This window comes from Lepidochelys olivacea, assembly GCF_965140295.1.
Source record: "Lepidochelys olivacea isolate rLepOli2 genome assembly, chromosome: 12".
Taxonomy (NCBI): Eukaryota; Metazoa; Chordata; order Testudines; family Cheloniidae; genus Lepidochelys; species Lepidochelys olivacea.
Genome location: NC_140422.1, coordinates 36,406,486 through 36,431,614, shown reverse-complemented (window position 1 = coordinate 36,431,614; position 25,129 = coordinate 36,406,486). Strand labels below are relative to the sequence as shown.

Genomic DNA, 25,129 nt, shown 5'->3' with positions numbered 1-25,129 from the left:
TGGAAAGTGCCTGGCACATAGTGGACGCTACCCTTAATAACTCCTTTCACTGGTCTGGATAGGGGCTGGGGTTGTCTGAAAAGCATGTTATAAATCATCCAGGATCCACAAACTGAATTAAGTAAGGAAATTCAATGACATTTTCTCATCCTCCTTTGGGGAACTTTTACCCATATTCCGTTCTGGATTTTGTGTGGCCAGCCTTTTGTTGAGGTCTTTGACTTCAACAGGGCCAGGATTTCATCCCAAGCTGGTTGTCATGCAGTCTGGAGTGGCTCACAACTGTGAGTGCCAACCTCAGGGCAAACTGTCAAAAGCAGGGCAGACACCCCAAACTGGTGCCATGTTCTATAATTAGATTTCATCAACCCAATAACAAATGTGACCTCCTGGATCCCTGTGACAGTCTTACCATGGAGTGACAGACAGCCCCCTTGGGCACTCCAGGCTATCTTGCCAGCCAGGCAAGTTGCACTTGGAGATAAATGGTCACTTACACCAAAAAACAGCAGAATTTTCAGGTTGCTCCCAGTCCCAAGAAACCAGTCACTTACCCCAGATCAATTTGTACCTTAGATCTCACACCAGAGACAACACTGGTAATCAATCCTATAGCAATTAAGGATTTATTAACGAGGAAAAAGAAATGAGAGCGTTATTTACAGGTTAAAGAAGGCAACAGATATGCACAAAAGAGTTACAGTATATGGTTCCAAAAGCGACAGAGATGTAGTAATCCGTCAGCATTTAATGTCTTTTCAGGGCTAACCCAGGTTGCTCTTGGGGATCTCTGCTTTTTGTTTCTTAGCTCCAACCCTTGTAAGAGTCCAAACAGCAAAGAGATGAAAAATCTTCATGTCAGCTATCTTTATTTCCCTCTTCCAGCATTCAAACCCATGGGACGAGGTCTTCTGCATGTAGTTCCCCACATGTGCATGGGGCAACCAGCAAAGCTTTTGCTGTAGGATGGCCCACCTCATTTTGATAATCTTTCTGGATGGGCGGAGGGAGCCACTCTTCCCGTCTGAGTTCACAAGTTCAGAGCAACCATTTTTACAATTATAAAACAAACATATTTTACCTGGTAGCCTGGAATACAGCCATTACAAGTGAGATTAATGCCGGCAGCAATTTACAAGCATTTTATAGAGACTAAACACATCCTTACACGTCTAACATCTATCTTGAACAATATTAACGTAGGTGAACTGGTCTGGTTTCCAGCTATAAATTTGTCAGTGCTCACCTGATGCTTACAGACTTGGCAAGAGCTGGCACCTGGTTTAACGATGTCACACGGGTGATGCTGCAAGAACAGTCGGGCGGGGGGAAGGGGTTTAAGAGGGTCATAGGGGTTGGAGATTTCTGGTTACAAGCTTGTTGAAGGCATTTTAATGTTGTCTCCTTCCTTCTGTTTCAGGATATGACCTACCTCTGTATATCAGTGTCAGATTCGTCCAGTCAAAACCTGTAAGTTCTTTCCAAGTTTTTACACAAATTGTTACATGGGCAGCAAATTGTTAGTTTTCAATGAATGAATGTCCCAGCAATGAAGGGGTGATCATTAGAATTTGAACTATCTTTAGATCATTGCTGAGCTTAAACACAGCCTGCATATTAATAACATTTCTAGATTTGATATATATGTACATATATATTCATACATAGAGGTGTATATGTATGTGTGCAGAGCTAGTCAAAAAATGGCAAACTCATTTCCCTCAAGATTTACAAGTTGATTTTGTGTCAAAGGATTTGAAATGGATCCATTTTTTATTTGCTTATATTTTTCAATTGCCATTTCTCCCCGATTTTTCCCTCCAAACTTTCCTTGGAAACATTCCTGAAATAATTGTCAAAACTTTGCACAAACAAGTGTCCATAGGCATTTAGATAATGTTTTCAACACTAACTCTAAAAGAAACATTGAAAAAAGGCACAACATTTTTCACAAAACCCCTCCCCACAACATCTGACCAAGTTGACAATTTTTTGCCCAAAATATTGTTTCTGAAAAAAGGCCATTTTAAAAAGTGAAAATGCCCCCTTGGACACAAGAGAGACAGGGCGGGTGAAGTAATATATTTTATTGGACACTGGACATACAACCACTGGAAACATGCTGACAGGTCTGTTTGTGTGTGTGTATACACATAGATACATAAAAACATAAGAACGGCCATACTGGGTCAGACCAAAGATCCATCTAGCCCAGTATCCTGTCTTCTGACACTGGCCAATGCCAGCTGCCCCAGTGGGAATGAACAGGACACGTAATCATCAAGTGATCCATGCCCTGTTGCCCTCTCCCAGCTTCTGGCAAACAGAGGCTAGGGACGCCATTGATGGACCTATCCTCCATGAATTTATCTAGTTCTTTTTTGAACCCTGTTATAGTCTTGGCCTTCACAACATCCTATGGCAAGGAGTTCCACAGGTTGACTGTGCGTTGTGTGAAGAAATACTTCCTTTTGTTTGTATTAACCTGCTGCCTTTCATTTGGTGACCCCTAGTTCTTGTGTTATGAGAAGGAGTACATAACACTTCCTTATTTACTTTCTTCACACCAGTCACGATTTTATAGACCTCTCAATCATATGTCCCCTTAGTTGTCTCTTTTCCAAGCTGAAAAGTCCCAGTCTTATTAATCGCATCTCATACAGAAGCTGTTCCATAACCCAAATCATTTTTATTGTCCTTGTCTGAACCTTTTCAAATTCCAATATATCTTTTTTGAGATGGGGCTACCACATCTGCACACAGTATTCAAGATGTGGGCGTACCATGGATTTATATAGAGGCAACATAATATTTTCTGTCTTCTTATCTATCCCTTTCTTCATGATGCCCAATGTTCTGTTCGCTTTTTTGACTGCCGCTGTACGTTGAGTGGATGTTTTCAGAGAACTATCCACAATGACTCCAAGATCTCTTTCTCGAGTGTTAACAGCTAATTTAGACCCCATCATTTTATATGTATAGTCGGGATTATGTTTTCCAATGTGCATTACTTTGCATTTATCAGCATTGATTTCATCTGCCATTTTGTTGCCCAGTCACCTAGTTTTGAGAGATCCTTTTGCAGCTCTCCATGGTCTGCCTGGGACGTAACTATCTTGAGTAATTTTGTATCATCTGCAGATTTTACCACCTCACTGTTTACCCCCTTTTCCAGATCATTTATGAATATGTTGAACAGCACTGATCCCAGTACAGATCCCTGGGGGACACCACTATTTACCTCTCTCCATTCTGAAAACTGACTATTTATTCCTACCCTTTGTTTAGGAATAAATGGCTAAAATGGGAGGCAGTGTACTGGAGTGAGTAGACCACTGGACTGGCTTCTATGCTTGGCTCTGCCATGTGACTTTGGATAAGACATTTCCCCTCTCCGTGCCTCAGTTTCCCCATCTGTAAAATGTGGACGATGATACTGACCTCCTTTGCAAAGCGCTTTGAGATCTCCTGAAGAAACGGGCTAGCTAGGAGCGAGGCATTATCATCTCTGTGTGTATGAATAGCTGCATGTGCATTTGGGGCCCTTTCAGGAATCCTGTCACCCCAGCCCATGGAGCTGTACTCTGCAATACTAAGTTTTGCTGAGGTGTTACTGCTTTTGCATCCATGCATGATTGCCCTCAGTCAGCCTGGCATGCTCTGAGGGTTCATGCAGCTGCTTTCACCCTGCAAAACCCTCTTCCCAGGTAAGATATGGCTGGGGGCAGAGCTGATTACAGCCCCTCCTTTGTGCTGCAATGCTTGGAAGGAATGCACTGGTGAGGGAGCGTGGGGGGTGCTACTCTCCAGCCACTCTGGAGTCTGACTTCTAGGAACTGCTGCAGCATTATAACCCCAGGGAGATGGCGCGGAGTAGTGACTTTCTGCATCAGACCTGGTCATGAGTCTCTGTTCAGTTCTCTCTGGTGTCTGAGTGGGAGGAGCTGTGCAGGTCCGTCTTTGGGATGCGAGTTCGCTCCTTACCTCCTCTCCTCACCCACAAATCCTTTCTGTCTTGTTTTGCTCCTTCTCACCCCACTTTCCCCTGCACCCCCAACCCCCATGCCCGGGATGGAGTGTGTGTGTGTTTGTGTGTTGTGGGGGTGCAGTGGATTTTCTCCCTCCCAGGCCCCCGTGGGATCTGAAGAATGCGGCTGGTGGACAGGTCTTTTCCCACTGCTGAGCTTCACTCTGCTCAAGGCCACACAGCATCAGCAGAGTGCCTGTCAGTGCCCTCTAGATCCCAGTGGATCCATGTTAAATTCAGGACTATTCACAGTGGTGATCCCTCACTGGTGGATTTAATGGGCCACAAAACCCAACTCCAGACAGAGAGTTGTGTGTTTGGAGTTGGAGGTTTTGACTTCTCTTCCCAAGGCCTCCTGCACATGCTGGTCAACCCTTGGTGCGGTACCATTATCACTGAAATGTTCATGGTATCGGTCCCCACTGAGCGTAATCCAGTGGCAGAATCTCAAAGTGGCCTCTCCACAACACTTAAATTGCAACCCTTCTGTTCTGGGGCACATACTTGTGGGTGCTCCAAAGCTCATCTTTCCATGCACAAATAGTATTGGGGTGCCCCATGAATGACGCCAGTCCGACACCATCTCGCCACTCCATTTCCATAGAAATGCCACTTGTACATGCAAACCTGCGGTTCTGAGTGCCCAGAACTGTGGGTGTGCAGGTTCAGAGGCTGCTTTGGAAACTTTGTCCCTGGGTATTTGGAGAGCTGCTAGCGTTCCACTGGAGAGTGCATCTTTCGGAGAAAGAGACATGTCCCGGCCTTCTAATTCTGCTTGCTCATGTTCCCACTGAGCAGAAAGAGAAGCTTTACAAGAAAACCTTTCCTCAGCAAGATCAGGATTTTTTTTTTCCTTTATGACATGTCTACACAAAACTGGCCACAGGAAGGAAGAGTTGTTCAAGGAACTATTTTTTGCACATTGCTTTATACCAGAGATTTCACAATGCGGCTGAACTTACAAAGGATTTCTAAGAAGGGAGGTTTGTGACTGGAGACCTTGGAGACTCATAATGACCTGCATGTAAAGAGGGAATCTGTACCGATTACTCTAGGAGATGGCTGGAAATTGAGTATGTTCCTTGGGGCTGATGCCTGTAAACATGAGAGAGAGGATTCTGGTGGCTGACATGGTCTGGGAAGTCAGCTGGGGTAAAGAGTCAGCAAAAGTGGGTTCCCATGGTGAGGAAGTCAGCACTACATTAAAAACCTGAACCAAACTATTACACAAAAAGGCTTGTCCAGCAGTGCATTTCCGGGGCTGGTGTATTGTGGGACATGAAGCCAAAGGCTTCAAGCTCCCCAAGGAGAGCAACAAATCCATCATAACCGAGGCCCTGTGTTTTTGGTTTTTATTTTGTTTAAAATATGTATCCGTGTTTATTACAGAAATTAAAAACTGGGTGAAAATTGGTGAAAAAAATTAACTTCACAATTTTCTGGGTAAAAATCCACGTTAATATTAGGGGATGGGAGGTCAGAAAAAATGCAACAAATAGAGAAAAGTAAGAGTATTGAAAGTGAAAGCTGTTTAATGCTGTGATTTATTTTATGAACTGTACATTAATAGTACGTACATATGTGCACACAGTGCCTTATTCCTACAATGGAAAGGAAAGTATTACAAAGACATTCCTATGGATATATGAGCTGAGAGTTGTTGACTCATGGAAGATGTTACCCAATCAGATAGCTGTATTTGGGCTAGTTTTGTGACCTAGCCATAGGGCTTTGTGTTGGTATAAGACAACGCAGGCTTCCTTCACATCCTTTTCTTTTCACTTCCTTAGCCAGTAAAGTGTGGGAGAACTGTGGCAGCAGTAGTCAGTCCCCTGGAGATATGCAGAAGGGGTGGAGGCATCCTGTGACTCAGTCCCCCCTCGTGGCTGATTAAAGTGTCACCTCCGAATGGAAACTTTCTGAGTCGTTGTTTGGAAGGATGGTGGTGAATGGCTGTGACAGGTGGGACGGTTAGAAGGTGTGAGTTCAATGTGGAGAAAATAGGGGGCTGTCATAGAATATCAGGGTTGGAAGGGACTTCAGGAGGTCATCTAGTCCAACCCCCTGCTCAAAGCAGGACCAATCCCCAATTTTTGCCCCAGTTCCGTAAATGGCCCCCTCAAGGATTGAACTCACAACCCTGGGTTTAGCAGGCCAATGCTCCAACCACTGAGCTATCCCTCCCCCCCGAGGGCTGTGTATCCCAGGGCTGTGTCAGGAATGCAAAGGGGCTTGGGATGGAAGTGAAAGAGAAGATCTGAGAGATGACGATAATTTACAAAGCCATCCATTCATTTCTATATGAGAGACAGCACGGGGTGGGGAACTACGAAGCAAGACAAGAGGAGCTAGAGGGGAATTGATTGAGGACTTCAGAACGTTGAAGGACAGAGTCCCTTTCCCACAACATGAAAGCAACGGGTCCCTGCATGGGATTGTTCTTCTTCGAGTGACATATCCAATATGGGGGCTGTCCACCACCACCACTATCACCCATCTTTCGCAGTCACAACAGTGTTATAAAACTTCCCCTCTCCTTTGGGTACCAGTCGATCTGGTGCTGTTTCCAACGTAGTTGGCTTTCTTTCCTCCTCTTACTGGTTTGCCTGCCATCTTGCCTGATAGTATGAATGCTCCAGTCAGGTCACTCTGAGATCAGCGTGTCTACAGAAAGATGTGATTGATTTCCTAGGGTCTCAAGTAATTGGGCTTTTTAACAATTCATACTTCTCATCACCTCATTGTTCCTAGTTTTGGTGATCCAGCTAATTTTCGTGTTCTTCTGTAATGCCCAAACTCAGACCCTCTGAGCCATCTCTGTATCCTCCTTAAGTGTTCAGCTCCCACATCCCTGGTGGAGGGGGTGACCACATGCAGCCTGTCAGCAGTTTAGTGCGGCTGAGTCGTGTCAACTTTCAAAAACCCAGCTGCTGAATGGAGAATGGGAGACTTAGCTGTACGGCGTGACAAGGAATAACGGTTAGCTCTGGCCAACAAGGGGTTAAATTCCAAGGAAGGCGCTGCCACTGGGTTCATAGGAGTCTGTTAAACACCAAGTTACTGCCAACAGCTGTTTTTTCCCACCCAGTATACCTCTTTAGGTGCCATAAAATACAAAGTCTTATCAATTAATAAGCTGATAAACCTCACCCTGCAGATTGTTAGCTAATTGCCTATGGGCCAACTGAATTATAGGGAGTTGGGTTTTTTTCCCTCCTTCTCCTGAAGCATCAAGAATTGGCCACTCCTGGCAGGAGGATACCGCAGCAGATGGACCAGTGGTTTGATATGATGTGGCTACTCCTATGTTCCCAAAAGCAGAGAGACTTTACTTGCCATGAGTCAAGGAGGCGACTGGAAATCTGCATGGGGATAAGCTTTTGTTCCAAGCCCAGGGGAACGTGGGACTTTTCCAGCTCACTTTTAGCCAGCCTGCATCTGCTTCTCAGTCCAGAGAAAGAAGGAAAATGTGCTGAAGAGCTAACTGCCTTTGCTGTAAGAGAGTCTGGAAGAGCCTGTTATAAACCCAATGGAATTAGGGCCTTGAGTGCATCCAACCCATCCTCCTCTCTCTACACTAGCTTCCCTTCCCATAGAATTTCAAATCTACTGCAACGTCTCAGTCCTTATCTTCAAAGCCCTCCATGGCCTGAGCTCAGGGTGTCTAAAAGACCATCTAACTCTCCAGCACAAAGCATGGTTAACAACTGTGCTTTAACACAATGGAGCTCTCAGCAACAAGGGTAGAGGACATCTTTGTGGGAGACAGAACTTTCTCTGGGGGTGGTCCGAGACTGGAATGAACTCCCCCAGGAGCAAAGATCCATCCCAAAACTCACCACTTGCCACTTCAAATGCAAGGTGCATTCCTTTGACCAGCCTTCTCTAACAAATGCATAGCCACAGGTATACTTATATTAAAAAAAAAAAACCCCTACCAAAACAAGACAAGTAACATGTGACAGATGTGTAGACACATTGCTTAATGCACTACGGGAAGATGCTCAGGTATTATGGTGATGAGCATGATATAAAAACCTTTATAGGATAGTAGTGTCTCTCTGAGCTTTGGGCAACTAAAACATTTGCTGCCATTGGCACTGTCTTTGGATGGTTTCTAGAAGGTGTGTGAACAGTGTTCTTCCAGGAGGTGGGCAGCATCCCTTCTTAGCAGAGAAGCTAGAGATGGAAAAGATTTGCCAGATCCCTGGAGCCGGGATTAGAACCTGGACTCCCACTCCTGTGGTCACACATGAATAACAAGCCCTCCAGTACCAGTGTAGAATGTTCTACAGAGAAATGCCACCGGCCTGGTTGCTGGGGAATGGCTCCGCTGTGGCTTTGTACAATCAATCGAATCTTGTCTTAACTTCTGAGAAATCAGGAAGGCTGTGGGAGAACATCCCCACCCTTATCATGAGAAGGCTGAGGAAGTCAGGGTGATGTCTGAGAAAGCATGTGGGGGGGGGGGGAAGGAAGGAAGGAAGGAGAGGAGCTTCTGATGGCTTAACCTTATTCCTGCAATAACAATAGCCCTTATCTCGGCTCCAAGGGTCCTGTTCCAGGGAGAGATGCTGGACTCATTTAATAAATCACCAATTCACTTGGATGGTGACAAAGGAAGCATTCTGCTGCCACACACGCAAAGGGTTAATGTCTCCTTGGATGGGACTGGTGTTATGCCAGGATGGCTGGTTGCCAGACCTCGGCTTGCTTTGTTTTTCTTAGATCTTTTGTTAATGGTTCACATATGTCCAGGAGCTCTGCAGATCCAAGAAGGGCTGAGATAGCAGGGCAGAGAGAACAGATCAGATTCTTTTCTCTGGCAAATATGGGCATAAGCCAGGAGTAACTCCATTGACATCTGTAGAGTTACTCCAGGTATAGCTGAAGCCAGAATCTGGCCCAGTATATTTATGCAGAGGGCAGGAATCATCCAGGATTTCTCCTACATCTTCCCCTGGCCATTGTCCTGGCTCATCCTTATGGCTCCCAAGTAAGCCTGGACCAAACACCTTTCCAGAGTCCATCCAAGTCTCCCAGAGGTGGCTCCCTGCCTTCAGAGTTGAATCCATCGACACCAGGTCTGCATTTATCCCAAAGAATTGGGCAGGGAGAGCACGAGATAGAGAAAGGAACAGGTAATCTGGAACGTGAATGGAGAACGCACTGGTGGGGGGCAGATGGAAACAATGATATGGGGCAGCCACACACCTGCTATCCTGGGCATGGGCTTTCCCTGCAGTCTCTCCCTTCGGTTACCTCTCCCTTTTGGATTGAAAATGGCCCCTTTGTTTTTTTAATGGCGAAAGAGGTCTTCAGAATTCAGCCATCAGTTCCTTGGCTTAGCGGCAGCATCTGGGCCAGCGAATAACAAGGAAACATTTACTGTAAACGCTGATTTAGAAGAAGAAGAAACACAGAGGTTTGTACCCTACCATTATTTTTGAAATGTTCTTTGTCTTTGATGGGATTTAGCAGAATGACGTTTATATTGGCACCTAGATACTATGATGCCGGGCATGGGCGGATGTTTGTGATCTGAATCAGTGTAACACCCTGCCTGTAAATCTGGTAACATATCACTGACTTGCATGGAGTTCTTGTTATCATTTGTATGAGGGTAATACCTATAGACGCCAACTGAGATCTGGGCCCCACTGTGCTGAGCTCTGTAAGGAACGGTCCCTGCCCAAGAGGGCTGACAACCGATTTAGACGAGAAGTAGGAGAAAGGAATCATGATTATCCCCATTGTACTGAAAATCAGAGAAATAATAGAAATGTCAGGCAGGAAGGGACCCTGAGAAGTCATCCAGTCCAGTCCCCTGTGCTGAGGCAGGACCCAGTAAACCTAGACCCTCCCTGACTCGTTCTTAAAAACCTCCAATGACGGGGATTCCACAACCTCCCTTGGAAGCCTCTTCCAGAGCTGGTCTGATAGTTAGAAAGTTGTCCTAATATCTAACCTAAATCGTTTGTTGTAGGTTAATCCCATTACTTCTTGTCCTACCTTCAGTGGACAGGGAGAGCAATTGATCCCCATCCTCTTTATAACAGCCTTAACAGATCTGAAGACTCTCAGGTCCCCCGTCGGTCTTCTTTTCTCAAGGCTAAATGTGCCCAGCTTTTAAAATTTCTCCTCATAATAACAATACCTAGCTCTTATCTAGCACCTGTCATCAGCACATCTCAAAGCGCTTCAAAGAAGAGATCTGTATCATTATCTCCATTTTACAGATGGGGAAACTGAGGTACAGAGAGGTGAAGTGACTTGACCAAGGTCTCTCAGGAAGTCTGTGGCAGAGCTGGGGACTGAGCCCCAATTGCCCGAGTTCCAAGCCAGTGCCTCTTCCCCAAGACCATCCTCCCTTAGAGGAGGAGTATGGGCCAGTGTACTGAGTAGGGGACTAGCGGCCAGGGCGTCCTGGGTTCTAGCCCTGAGGTGCAGGGGAGCTAACCAATGAAACTCTCTGAGTCTCAGCTGCCTAATGCCACAAAGGGGTTAATTTGACACTTCTCTCTCACAGGGTTCTGGGGAGTGTCCGGTTAATGGCTGTGCATCGCTTTGGGTACATAACCGGCTATCCAGGTGCAGTCTTTTTATTATTGCTGGCAGCAGTGCTCACCTGGTGCCTATGCTAACTCGCCAGGTGAAGCAGCGCCATGCTTAAAAACAATCTGTAAAACCAGAGTCTTCCTGCAGCAGCATGAGACTTGGCAGCTCTCTTTATTACACCTCCCCATAGAAAGGAGCTCAGCGTCTTGTCCAGAGAGCCGGAGGGCGCAGGTTCTCTGGAAACGGACTGGACTGAGCCAGAACCACATGCGCCATAGAATGGGTGACCTCTGCCTAATCTCGCTGTTTGCTTTCTCTCCTAGGATCCAGCATTTTAAGGAGAGCATCGGGTTCATTCATGAATGCCGGCTCCATGGGGGAGGCTGCCTCATTCATTGGTCAGTGTTGATGTCAATTGCCCCCTTTGCTTATATTCACTGTGTTTTTCATTGTTATCAAAAGCTCTGTTAATACTACGGTAGCACCCAAAGGCCCCAGTGAGACCAGGGCCACATTGTGAAGGCGCTGCACAGACACACAGCCTGAGACAGGCCCTGCCCCGACTGGGACCAGGGTCCCATTGTGCCGAGTGCTGCATGGGCACAGACGAGAGACAGGCCCTGCCTTGAAGAGCTTGCGGTTTAAATAGACAAGACAGATTAGTGGTGGGAGGGGAAATAGATGCCTAGAGATTGGAAGCCTCGTGCCCAAGGTCCCTCAGCAGATCAGCGGTAGAGCTGGGAACAGAATCTATATCTTTTGAGTCCCAGTGCAGTTTCCTATCCACTGGATTAATGATAGCTCTTGATAGGAAAAGCATTCTCAAAAGAGGCCTCCTCTGAAACAGGGGACTGTCTTTCCACACACACTTTGTGTCTTTCACAGGGTGTTGGTGCAGGGCTGACTGATGCACTCCATGCAGGATGTACTTCTAGCCAGGCAGCTGAATTGGGGTTGCTCCTCCTGGGCTCTCCTACCTCCTGAGTGCACTTTGTCACTGTGTGCTCTTCTTGTTTTCAATCCTTCTGCTACGATAGCCTGGCTGGTGTTTCCCGCAGCACCACCATCCTGGTGGCTTACCTTATGACTGTGACCGACCTCAGCTGGGAGGAGTGTCTGGCTGCCACCAAGGTTGTCCGTTCCTATGTCAGTCCTAACTTTGGCTTCCAGCAGCAGCTGCAGGAGTACGAGATGACTCTGCTCAAGGAGGTACATCCTTTCCTCTCCTTGCTCGTGGGCTGGCATTTACGCATGGGACAAAACAACTGTAGGCCATGACTCTCAGATGTTCCCATTTTACTGTTGTGATTGTTGGTGCATGATGTGACTGCATATGCATGGGGTGTGCTGAGAGTAAGTTGCAATGTCATCATGTCTCGGCCTCCAAAATAAATCAAGAACCAAATTTGCAGAGGGTCTCTTGTCTGTGTTAGCAAAATTCGCAGGCACATCTGTTTTGTACGCATAAAATAGGTAACTGATCATGCAAATACCAAATGCTTACAGAAGTTGGGGGTTGGGTCTGGTACTTGTTACTTGGGGATTTTGTTTGTTTTATGCATGCATGCAAAAAAAAGTACCTACAGTAACTCCTCACTTAACATTGTAGTTATGTTCCTGAAAAAATGCGACTTTAAGCGAAACAATGTTAAGCAAATCCATTAATGTTAAGCAAATCCAAGAATTATAAGTTTTAAACAAACAATTTAATACTGTACACAGCGATGATGATGGTGAAGCCTGGTTGAGGGGGTGGAGTCAGAGGGTGGGATATCTCCCAGGGAATGCCTTGCTGCTAAATGATGAGCTAGCCATTGGCTGAGCCCTCAAGGGTTAACTCACTGTTGTTAATGTAGCCACACACTCTGCAAGGCAGCCCGCATGGAGGGAGGGGAGACAGCACGGCAGACAGAGACAGACGCACACATCCTGTGTGTCAGAGAGAGAGATGCGCATTTCCCCTTTAAGTACACTGACACCACTCTTAAGTACACTACCTTGTTAAGTTAATCAGCAAGCTGAGACCGCAGCAGCTGCTGCCAGGAAGACCCTCTCTCCTGAGCCCTGTCGTGTGTCCCCCTTGCTCTATGGAGATGGGGTAAGCGGTGTGCAGGAGCAGGGGAGAAGGGGGACACCCTGACATTAGCCCCGCTCTCCTCCCCCCACCCCAGAAAGCAGGAGGCTCTGGAGAGCAGCTCCAAGGCAGAGGGCAGGAGCAGCACATGGCAGTGGGGGGAGGGACAGGTGAACGGCGGGAAATTGATCGCCTGTTGGACCGGCTCTAGGCACCAGCACAGCGAGCACCTGCGTGGGGCGGCACATTTCCAGGGGCTGCGTTCCGGCCATCTATTTTTTCCCCCTGGCCCCACTCAGTCAACCAATGGGACCCTGCGTGGGGCAGGGCGGCGGGCTCAGCGTGGGGGTCCCGGCCCGGGGGCGGTCCCTGCCCTGACCCCCCGCCGCCGGGGGAGTGGGGTGATGCGGCTCCTCCCCCCTCGCCCGCCCGCCCACCCCTGCCACACGTGTCACAAGCAGCGGAGGAGTCGGAGAGGAGCCCGGGATCGGAGCAGGACCCGCGGCCAGTAAGGGACCCGCCGCCCCGGGCGGCTTGGCGCTGGGCAGGCAAACCTGACCCCCTCCCCCGCCGCTCTGTCAGTTACTGTCCCCTCTGCAGGGGTGGGGCTGGGTTTGAGATCGGGCTAGGGGCCCACGGGCGGGATGTACAGCCCCGAGCACCTCACTCCAAGCACTGCTATAGCATTAGGCATTCTTTTAACATCACCAGTATTAGTGGCTTCTGGTGAGCGCAGTTTCTCAAAACTGAAATTACTAAAAAATTATTTGAGGTCCACCATGTCTCAAAGTGGTTTGTCAGGACTTGCATTCATTTCAGTGGAAAGTAACATTGCAAAAAATTTAGATTTCACTGAATTACTAAAAGACTACACAAGTATAAAAACCAGAAACACTCAGTTCATATAAATTCTTTTAATTTATGAGAAACTGGGCGCACGGGCAGACACTAACGTTTTTCATTACGGTGTGTAGTTGAACCCAAATTGTTTGTAATTGTGATTTTGTTAAAATGAAATGAATACACTAGTAGGAAATTGTTTTATTTCACTAACTACAAATTCTCTGTTTTCATTTTTTTTTTAATTTTAAACAGTCAAAACCAAACAAAACCATTGCAAAGTGCAAACATGCGTAAAAGCGAAAAGAAAAAGGGGGAAGGGAACCATTTTTTTGCTTGGGGCGGCAAAAAACCTAGAGCCAGCCGTGATAGCCTGCTGGGCTGCTGCTGCACAGGGAATTTAGGGGAGCGGGGAGCTGATCAGGGGGCTGCCGGTCCACGCTGGTTCCAACCCCCCACCAGCTCACTCCAATGGGCTGCTCTTCCTGCAAGCAGTGGACAAAGCAGGCGGCTGCCAAACGGCGTTAGAAGGGAGCATTGTGCAACTTTAAACGAGCATGTTCCCTAATTGATCAGCGACGTAACAACGAAACGACATTAACCGGGACTTTAAGTGAGGAGTTCCTGTACAAATTTTGTGGGTGCATTTTATGGGTGTAAATTTGGTACTGTAATTGTCTGATGAGCTCTGTTTGTGAGACCGGCTGGTGAAAAAGAAGACACTGCTGGGTATTCCAGGATGGATGATGAGTGCTGGCTGGGGCCCCAGCAGCAGCAGCCCAGAACTAGCATAGTGGAGAGGGGTCAGGTAATTGCAAGTCAGGGGAGAGATGCTTGGATAGTGTGTGCGTCTAAGCAGGGCTTCATTTGACAGCAAGTCTCCCATGTTCAGCAGCACCTAAAGGACATCAGCAAATGTTAATTAAGAAACCCAACCTCCAGGGAACAAAGCAGAGGATCAGGCATAAGGAAAACACGATCACTGGCTGAGCCCGGCCAGGTCCGATCAAAGAGAAGGGTTCTTTTTGGCTAGCATTAGATTATCCTAGAAGTCAGAACAGGAGATGTCATGAGTAAAGATGATGATGTCTGTATAGTTCTTCTGCTTCTGATCCATTTTGCGCTCTTGAGCTGGAATGCAGCTCTTTAGAGACAGAGGCTGAGGATCTGCAGCCAACTCAGTGTGAAGAGGTTTGAGGTTGGCTAACTCTGGCAGTAGCATCTTACCCCCAGGCTGGGATCAGGTAACCAATGTTACTCCTCCTTGGACATCTGCTAGTGCCTGCAGGCCAGCAGTGCATGGTGCACCTCTTGAAGTGTTTAATAAATGTCACTTCCACGCATGCTCCCCTCCGTGTCCCCGGAGCCATTCTGTCTGCCTCTCCCTCATGCAGGCAAAATGCCTCCTGCCAGCATCACCAAGATATTTCACGTGATGGTCCTTAGTTTTGTGACAGGTTGTAGCTAGGGCGTACTCTGTTCCATTCTAAGCCCCAGGGTCTCTGGAGGGGATTTTTTTCTCTTATCCAAAGAAGCCAGCATGTGACACAGCTCAGAATGTCAACAGCTTCCCACTGAGTCCCGGGCTATGTGGATCGGTGCCCTGTTACTTCCTTTCTGGGCCTGTTGTTTTGATGGGTGAACTTAGGTCAGGCCCTTCTGAGCAAACTCCGGTGGGGGTGGACTCTTGTGTCACATGATAAGCAGCAGTCTGACAGTCACCAGCCTGTAGGAACTTCTCCAGAAAAATGTCAAACAAATTACAAAAGATGCCACACCCTGGAGATTCCCTGGGGCTTCCCCACAGTGAACAGAGCTTGCCCGGACATCAGGAATTCAGCAAGGCTGGATGGAGTCCTAGCAGAGAGGGCCGTCAGGACGCTGCTGTGAGGCAGGCTCCCCTGAACTAAATCCCCAGTGTTCAAAATTCAGGGGTCAGCCCCACCCCAAAAATCATGAGATTAAAAAAAAAATCATTTTGCATTCCTGTTCTTTGCCTTTGGCTTTTTGAGTCCTTTGGTCACACTCGGATGCCATAGATGCTGGAAGTAATGGTGTGGGGGTGCTGCTGTAGCCCCTGGCTTGACAGGGTTACAGTTTGGTTCAATGGCTCTCAGCACCCCCACATTACAAATTGTTCCAGCACCCCAGCTCGGGTCACATTTTTCAAGCTTTTCTCTGCAAACGTGAAAGCTAGAAGTATTTAAAAGAAGAATGCTGAGAGTCTCAGTTAATCACATGACTCCAGAAGTTGGACCTTTAAGAAGACCCCAAAACAATGTCAAGGTTGGAGCCTGTGCTGCTGCATCTTTGCTATTATTGTTACCTGTGCTAGCTAGATAAGAGCTGACATGGGTATGCTTACCCATGCTGCAATCACACCTTGATTTTGTGTGAGGACACCCCTTGTCCAGTGTCCTGCCCACTGCACCACACTACCTCTCATCCTAGGGCCCCCCTTATCTTTTAGACACATGCTGTCTTGTTCTCTGACTGCATTAACAGATGAGTGGCCTGTTCCCAAGCAGGTGCTGATGTTGATCTATGCACCAGCATGCACAGGAAATATTTGTAAATCCATTGATTTCCCTTCCCCACCACAAAGCTTCATGATACAATGGAGCTCCCACTGGCCCAGGGAGCCCCAGACCCAAGAATGCCCACTTGCAGATGCTCTAGGATGTGCCACCCTTCACACGTTCAATGGGATGGACCCAGCTGCATCAGGTGATGGAGATAAATGTGGTCCTGAAGCAAGGGCCAGCTGTGAGATGTGAGGGGCAGACTGGCTCATGCTGGAGAAATTGCATTTGAACCACACCTGTATCTGACTTGATAAACAAACACTTGGCAGCAGCTACAACTGTCAGTCATGCTGCCTCTTGCTTTCCCCTGTTGGGAAGTTAGAGACAGCTCTGGGGCTGGGTACCCTAGAGCTAGGAAGTGGAAACTTGGGCCTGTCAGGCTGCTGCATGGTGGTGGTGCCCTCCTTCCCCACCCCAGGTTATTTACCCAGGAGCAGTGATTGGAAATGTACCTCTGGGAGGTGAGCCGCACTGTACAGTGAGAGACTAGGAATGTGCTGCTGTTACATGCACAATGGTCGCTGCCAGAAACAGCTGGGTACGCCCACCAGTGACCTGCTCTGCAAACTAAGGCCCTGGCCTGCACAGTGCTGAGTACCTCCATCTCCGGTCCTAGCCAATGGGAGCTATGAGTACTCAGCATCTCACAGGATTAGGCCATCAAAGGGTTAACATTGGCACTGTTTCAGAGCTAAGCTTAAAGCAGAGATGGCCTCTGGCAAGTGAATTTCTTTCTGGGAGCTTCCTCTTGGCAGGAAGCAGCCGCGCTGTCTGTTAAGGCAGGTCTCTTGCAATGCATTGTCCTAGTGCTCTCTCCAATCCTCCAGTGACCCACTGATCTGCCCTGCTGTTAGTGAACCGTGCAGATTGCCATGTCAGATAAGCCATGTGTAGTGTGAACTCATGGTGACCTGACCTGAACTGGATGTATAACTAGACTCTTTCCAAGATCTAGTTTCACCAGGACCCATGGAAACTTCTCACAGAAAAGCTTGTTCAAGGACATCAGGCCTGATTCTTCTCTCACCATGGGATAAATCAGGAGTAGCTGAATGGCAGTGCAAAGAGGAGGATGTGGTCCATATTATTTCAGGGCAGTGTTCTCTTTGCACTGAATAAGCATGCAGGATATCCTGCTTGGCCACATTTTTGGGAGGCCAGCTCCCATCAGTTGTTTTCTAGCAAGGAAATTAAGCCTTGCCTTCTGGCCTACGGCCAATATAGCGATGTCTCCACCCTTAACAAAATGTTGAATGTCTTCCTGATTCAAGGCAACGAGTGCACATTGAGTGGGTTCCGCAGCCTGCAGGCCTGGGAAGTAATTAGACCTGGAATTGCAGAAGTCCCCACTGGAAAGCCCCCGGATTTAAGTGGAAGCCACCACCCACTCAAAAGCTTGTGTTATCAGGGATGGCTCAGCTTGGTGACGACCATCGCTGCTCCAGAGAGCAGAAAGGTCACCTAGCAAGGGATTCCCCCTGTCACAGCCAGACGAATGCTGCAGAGGAGTCGCTCTCAAATTTTTCCTTATTGTGCCCTTATTTTCCTTATTGAGACCAAGACCAATCATGGCTATGCCTCTTCCCAGGTGCTCCCAGTCCCGATTCCACATTTTTCGCTGCAGCAACTAGAATGTTTGGCTATACAAAAATGTAGGATGATTATTTGTATCGTGGTAGCGTCTAGAGGCCAGGGCACTGTGCAAAGAAACAGTCCCTGCCCCGCACAGGTTACAGCCTGAGGAGTTTAGGAGAGTATATGGGGAACACAGGAATAGCCATACTGGGTCAGACCAATTCTCCATCTAGTCCATTATCCTGTCTCTGACCGTGGCCAGCACCAGCTGTTTCAGAGGAAGATGCAAGAAACCCCCTAAGTGGACAGTTGACCATAAAGTTTGCTGACCTTGCAGAACCCTAAACTGGCCTCCTCCTTCTACCTGTGCCCTCAGGGATGGACTCACAGTGCATAGGGCTCTTTCTGACGGCTTCATGTTGCAGCACAATGGGAGGGATGGGGTGTGTGTGTCACAAAGATTCATATTAGCAATATTTTGTCTTCAGACAACCCCACAGTCTCAGCCCAAACCTAGCTGACCATAGACATTAGCAGGAACTGGAGACACTGATGAGAAATCAGACAGAACAAATATGGTACAAAACCAAATAGTACGACAGGCAAGAACCGACTTGTGTTGGTGACCTACTGCAGTGATTCTGGTTGTTCCCGGAGTCACCATCAAATAACAATGTGAGGTGTTTGTTTATGGTAATTTGACTGCACTAGGAACCAGGGTAACTTCTTGGCAACAAGAAGTAAATAATCCCATTGCACTGTCATGACATAAAGTGAAAACAGGAATGCGAGTGACTGTGGTTACATTTTCCAATGGTGTCACCATTATGTTTACCAAGCCAGACGTCGCACTTTGCACAGGAATTTGACAGCATTTATCTTGCCACTCTTTGCCTGTATAGCACTAGGGGTGGGAAACAGCTTTTGAGACATGCAATAAACAGGTCTGCTCTTAATGGAACCACTGTTGGATTAAGAACCTTCTCCTCTGTAGCTCCCACAACTTGTATCAGTCTCCTTGTATCCTTCCCCCCCTTGTTTACTCATAATCTTCTTTCACCTCTCATCTGACAACATCTCTCGTCTTCTTTATGTTTCCCGCTGTGTTTGGCCTTGGGAATGAAGGCTTTAATTTATTCCCCATGCTAAACTTTTGCACCATTGCTTTCTGCAATTTATATCACAGCCTAGTATCAGAGGGGTAGCCGTGTTAGTCTGTATCCACAAAAACAACGAGGAGTCCGGTGGCACCTTAAAGACTAACAGATTTCTTCGGGCATAAGCTTTTGTGGGTTTTAGCTTATGCCCAGATAAATCTGATAGTCTTTAAGGTGCCATCGGACTCCTCGTTGTTTTTGTTTTTATATCACAGCCTGTCCATTGTCCATTAGTGCTTAAAGTGCTTAGGGATACAGTTTCTATGAAGGATGCTATAGAAGAAAAGAAAAAGGGGTGTGGCTTCCCTCATTAAGTTAACAACAAGTTTAGTATCTAATCATTGTGGGCCTGATTTCCACAATTGTGCATGTCCAAAAGTGCATGCGCAATTGCACACCTAACTAGCAAGTGCAATCGCCATTGCTGTGTGCACAAACTGGATAACTGCAGGTGCAAATTAGTGCAGTTAGTAGTTTGCACACGTACATGCAGCAACAAATTAGGTGCACAATGGTAGGTGCAAAATTCTGCAAATCGGGTCCTTTAAATGCTGTATGATGATGGACATCCAGCAGCACAGTCTGGAACCCTCCTATAAGCTTTTTTCACAGAATTTCATGGAAAGCAAAGATTCACCATAATTTCAGTTACAGTGTGTACTGGGACAAGTTAGGATTTCATTCTACATCCCAATAATTCTGATTGCCTCTTGTATCTGGATCTTTATCTGCAGGTTCTGGTGTAGGGCGAATGATAAGCAGAGGCATTTTTCACCTTATCAGTGGCCTTCACAACTCATTTTGGTTTTGTTTTGGCAGTACCGAGCCTGGGTTCAACAAGAGTATGGCAAAAACCCATTTAATGACCAAGAAGAGCTACAGCGCTTAATCACAGAGCAGGAAAAGAAACAAAGAGAACAGCAGCTTGGAAGCAGGGAGAATCACTGGATCAACTCCCCAACATCCAATTACCCGCTTCCCTTCAATGCCTATGGTACCAGCAGCAACAGATGGATGAACAGATAAAAAAGGACAGCTAATTCCACAGAGCTGCTATCACTGTTGGATGAAAGTCTCTGCATTCATCTTTCAATGAGAATTGCTTTGATGTTTATGGCTAGGGTGGAGAGCAAACTGAATGCCAACTTCCAAAACATGCTATGTCAAGTAATGTTATCTAGTGGTTAGAGCCGAAGATTGCAATCCGGACTCCTGGGTTCTACTTTGCTACTGACTTATAATGTGAAACCAGGCAAATCACTTGATCTCCCCATGCATCAGTGTAACCATCTCTCAGGGGTGTCGAGTGGCTTCACTTATTAACGTTTGTGAGGGTGTTTTGAGACCCCCTGATAAAAGATCCTATGGAAGCGAATTTATTAATGTTACTGAGTTGGGTTGAACCTTTTCCTGTGAAACTTTTAGCACTATTGCACACATGGAGGGTGAGTTTTCTGCTTTGCAGATGGATCACGTTATGATCCAAGCTTGTTTTGTTGTAGGGCTGCACTGGAATGACGGGCATGCTCTCAGTTACAGACAAAGAACCAAATTCACTGCATGGGTAATCAGGCATCAATCCACTGAAGTCAAGAGTTGCAGCTATTTACTCCATCAGTAGGTTTGGCCCGCAACTTGTTTTCAGGGTGTTTAGAAAACAACCAACCACCATGTTTCAGTAAGAGGATGTGTGATAGCTTTTGAAAGCTCTTTCTGCCTGCTGGGACTTCATCTCCTTGGTCTCTTGTTTTCCTATTATTATGGTGTGATAAATCCCACGATCTCTTCAGTTGTTGGACACTGAGGGCCAATACAGGGCCAGGATGTCTGAAAACAGAGACAGCTGCTGCTCAATACCACTCTCCATTTTACTCCATGCACAGTACAGCAGATATACAGATTTCACTTGCTGTCCTAGTCATCATCAGTTCAGATTGACCTTACGCTACAGATGTGCCTATCAGAGCCTGATGGGGCATCTACCCATCTCAGAAGAAGGAAGCTTGGACTGCAGAGAGCCAGTTAGGGGTTGGGGGAAGGACGCTGGAGTATTTTCACATCCACAGCACTCTGAGGTCCACATGTGCAATGACAGAACAGTTGCAATCACATTGCTGTCACTTTCTTCAGCAAGCAGACCCATGCCTCTCACAAACTTGCCATAGAGTCACAGAAACCGGAAATGGAAAAGGCCCATTAGCCCACCTTTTCCACTCCCCCAGCCTTTGCGAACGTGCATTCCCTAATGCTTGGTGAAGCCCTGTTTTAAATGACTCAAGCAAAGGGCTTCCACTGCTTGCTTGGGGCTGGATTGCACAATCCCTTGGCTTCAATAGGACTGCTCGTGTATGTAAATTCTCACCAGCATGTGTAAGGGTTGCATTACCCATTGCCTTGGGGGTACCTTGCAGTCTGGAAACTTTTCCTCTTGTCCAGATTACGTTTTCTTGTGACCTGTTTCCTCCTATTCCTCCTCACTGGACCACCCCAAAGAAGTCCTTTGTTTCCTGGGTGTCTCCACCCTTCAAATCCATGGCTCAGAACCCCTTGGAAAATTCATGATCTTGGGCTCCTCACCTGTGTCCGATACATGAACTGTGCAAAATCCTTTCTGAGCTGTGCTTTCTTTTATAACTGTCATTGTGAGGATTTGATCACAGAGGCCAACATCAAATCCAGTCTACAACAAAGGCTCCACACACATTCTCAACTGGGGTAACTTGGTGTAGTTTCATTAGCTTCTTACCCCATCTCCCTCACAATATTTGTGTTGCTGTTGTTGAATGTTTTGACATTCAACAACAATTCAACAAGGGAAGCGTGCAGTGCTGCAGGCTGTGCGGCTTTCAGTGTGTGGATAGATAGAGTGTGTAGATGGCAGAAGCTGTCGGCCACGCTACTCAATATTCACAGATTTTTTTTTTTTTTACACACAGTTAGGGCCAGGTTCTCATGTACACCAAGACCCCTTTGCATAGCTCTCGCAGTACAAAGGGGCGTTAAAATGAAAGGCAATGTAGTAAAGTGGGGGAGATTCTTACCACTTTTACATTGCCGAAGTGGTGTGAAGTGGTGGTTAGTGCAAATGAGAACCAGGCCCAACGCTATTAAAAACTTTTAAAAATCCAGGCGAGAACAATGATTGTATTCAGACTTAGAGGACCTGATCCTTCAGTCAATAATTCAGAAAGATACTTAAGGAGGTGACTAACTTTAAGCAACTGAGCAGTCCCACTGACTTAAATCGACTACTCATGTGTTTAAAGTTAGGCATGGGGAAAATACTTTGCTGAGTTGCAGAGTATTCCTGAGTAAGGACTGCAGGATCAGGAATGAAGTACCCCTCAGTGTTTATGATCCTACATAAGATTAAGGGGAAAATAGCAGGGACTATTTTATAGAACCCTTGCCCTAAAATGTAACCAGCCTGTGTTTATTATTTGTTCTGTTTCATTGCTAAAAATACAGGCTACTAGTTTTATGTATTGACTTAAAACCCAGACATAATTTCCATCCATCCATCCATCCATGAACGTATAGGACCCTCACTATTATAGCATCAGCAATATTTAAAACCTACATGACTGATTTTTGTCTTTCACTAAAAAAATCCTGTAAATAGCCTGCTTGGATTCTCAAAATTTTCTGTTATCTGCTATCCGTTTTTAGACAAAAAGTTGTTCAAAATATTTCTAATAATTCAGTTTATGGTTGGTTCTGGATGCTGGAATGTTTTGAGTGTGACAAAACGGTGGATGACTTGAGAGATCTTTAACTGAACATTAGAATAAAAATGAGATTTATTACACATTCGGAATCCCTGTTCTTGGTCTTTGCTTTGGCCTCATTAATTCCTGGCATAACTTCAATGAAATCAGTGGAGGCTGGGTATGAATTGGGGGCCTGGGCACTATTCCACTGATGTCATGTCATGCGTATTTTTTCGGAGAACCATGATCAACATCAAAATAATTTTATTTAAAAAGAGCCAGATTGTTTTTTTTTTCTGATACAAATTAAGATTCTGGAAAAGAAATTGATGGAGTTTTTCTTCCCCTTAAAGCAGGAAAAAGGCCTCTTATCTTCTTGTTTTTCTCCATCCATTACTCTCTAGCATTCAAAATGGGAGCCTGAAAGCCAGCTGAAAACACTAAAAACAAAACCTGCAACATACACTACCTGGGAATGCGCCCTTAACAATTAGCTAGATAAACCATCATAAATGCTCTTAATCAAATGGATTGAGAGGAAGTCAATCTCTTAGACATTGCATCTAGTAACTTGGGTAACATTTTAGGAAGCAGACAATGGAGCTTGTGTATAGGAAAAGAGAAGAGAGTTGGTTTCTCTGGTATTAATAGGAAGTTATAGTAGATATGTGATAAGCAGAGATTACATGTGCAATAGGTGTTACAAACTCCCATGGGCAAGCCTGAAACAAACTGCTAAACCATTGCTATGCTAGTCATTTATGTGTGGCTATATCACTGAGCTCTTTTGACAAAGGAATGGTCAGAAGTTCCAAACTATTACGAGTTGCAGATTGTGCGATTCAAAATTCATGTCTCCCTAGACTTACCACAAGATCTCAGATTTGGCTTAAGGTCTCGATGTCACAGGGTACAAATGATATCCAAGTGGGTATCATATCATGAAACAACTGTCTCACATTTAAAAAAAAACCAAAACACACTGTCACATACAAGAGTCAAGGGCAGTACTTCTAACTCTCAACCTTTCCAGACTACTCTACCCCTTTCAGGAGTCTGATTTGTCTTGCGAACCCCCAAGTTTCACCTCACTTAAAAACTACTTGCTTACAAAATCAGACATAAAAAACCAAAAGTGTCACAGTGCACTATTGCTGAAAAATAGCTTACTTTGTCATTTTTACTATGTTATTATAAAATGAATCAATTGGAATATAAATATTGTACTTACATTTCAGTGTGTAGTATATAGAGCCGTATAAACAAGTCATTGTCTGTATGAAATTTTCATTTGTACTGACTTTGCTAGCGCTTTTTATGTAGCCTGTTGTAAAACTAGGCAAATATCTCGATGAGTTGATGGACCCCCTGGAAAACCTCTGTGTGCCCCCGGTTGAGAACCACTGTTTTATTCGACCCACTTCTGTTGGTGAAAGAGACGAGCTTTCAAGCTTCACAGAGCTCTTCAGGTCTGGGAAAGAAGTGCTCTGTGGAGCTTGAAAGATTCTCTCTTGCACTGACAGAAGTGGGTCCAGTAAAAAGAGATGACCTTCCCCACCTTCTCTTGCTGTGATCTGGTTGCAGTCAGTAGGTGTCACTGTAAACGTAAGGAGAATTGGATGCAAGGCTGATGGCCTGGCAATTTTGAGAATGAACACTATGTGCCTGATTTGTCAGAAGCACCGAGCACCCACAATTGTAGCTGAAGTTTATGACAGCTGTGGATGCTTCAGCACTTCTGAAAATCAAATCTACGGTACTGACTCAGTGAGGTGCTGTGCACTCTACTTCAATTGGCCTTGAAGGTGCTCACCGTCTTTCGGGGTCCTTATGTTGCTTAACTGTTGTCACACACACACAGTCCTGGCAACAAATGGCTGACTCCCCATCCACTGAGGCATTCCACCATTCAATAATTTTCATAATACAGAATTCACAATTTTTCAGAATTCACAAGTTGTCCATAGGCAGCTTTCCCAAATCATCACAACTCTCTTTTATTTCTGTACATTTATTAGCTGTATTCCGTGTGTCATGTCTGTTGCATATTTGGAAGTCATACGATATAAATAAAGGTCCGGCAGTGATATGTTATTCTCATATTGGGAAATAGGTCTCTTAAAATAAATATTTGGCAGTTCTGTTTGCACGGAAACTGGTTTAGCTAGTTTTTGTACAGCCATTGCCAACTGCTGATGGGAATGATTTGGAATATTTCTCAAGTGCATGTGTTTTGGTTTCAGGCATAATAAATGTCCAAATGTTAATGTGTAGATATGGCAATTTAAGCAAGTGTTACTGGAAAGGAACTACATGGACTGAGATTTTGAAAAACCTCCAAGACATTTTCAGGGAGGTTATTATTCGACAACTAGTAGCTCTGTAACTTCTTTCTAGAATCACCTTTCACTTATTACTGCCTCAATCAGGTCACCACTATGGTATAAAGTGCCTGATTCTGATCTTGCTTATTCTGGGTTTTGTGCTTGTGTAATTCCATTGAGTTTGGTGGAGTTACTCCTGATCTACAGCAGTGTGAGAGCAGAATTTAATTGTGGGTCTATTTCTGTTTGTCTTCTTGTTTAGATTGTCATTGTAAGGTC

General features: G+C 45.9%; 1 protein-coding gene across 1 annotated transcript in view; it reads left to right on the top strand.

Moving 5' to 3' along the window:
- Nucleotides 1–22,596, top strand: part of LOC311529006 (dual specificity protein phosphatase 22-A-like) — a 43,442-nt gene extending 20,846 nt beyond the window's left edge. Inside the window, exons 4-7 of the mRNA XM_084644600.1 lie at nucleotides 1,421–1,470; nucleotides 10,909–10,983; nucleotides 11,623–11,794; nucleotides 19,636–22,596. Coding sequence (XP_084500726.1) covers nucleotides 1,421–1,470; nucleotides 10,909–10,983; nucleotides 11,623–11,794; nucleotides 19,636–19,842 — 504 coding nt within the window. The 3' untranslated portion in view covers nucleotides 19,843–22,596. The remainder of the gene's footprint in view (nucleotides 1–1,420; nucleotides 1,471–10,908; nucleotides 10,984–11,622; nucleotides 11,795–19,635) is intronic.
- The last annotated feature ends 2,533 nt before the right edge of the window (nucleotides 22,597–25,129 follow it).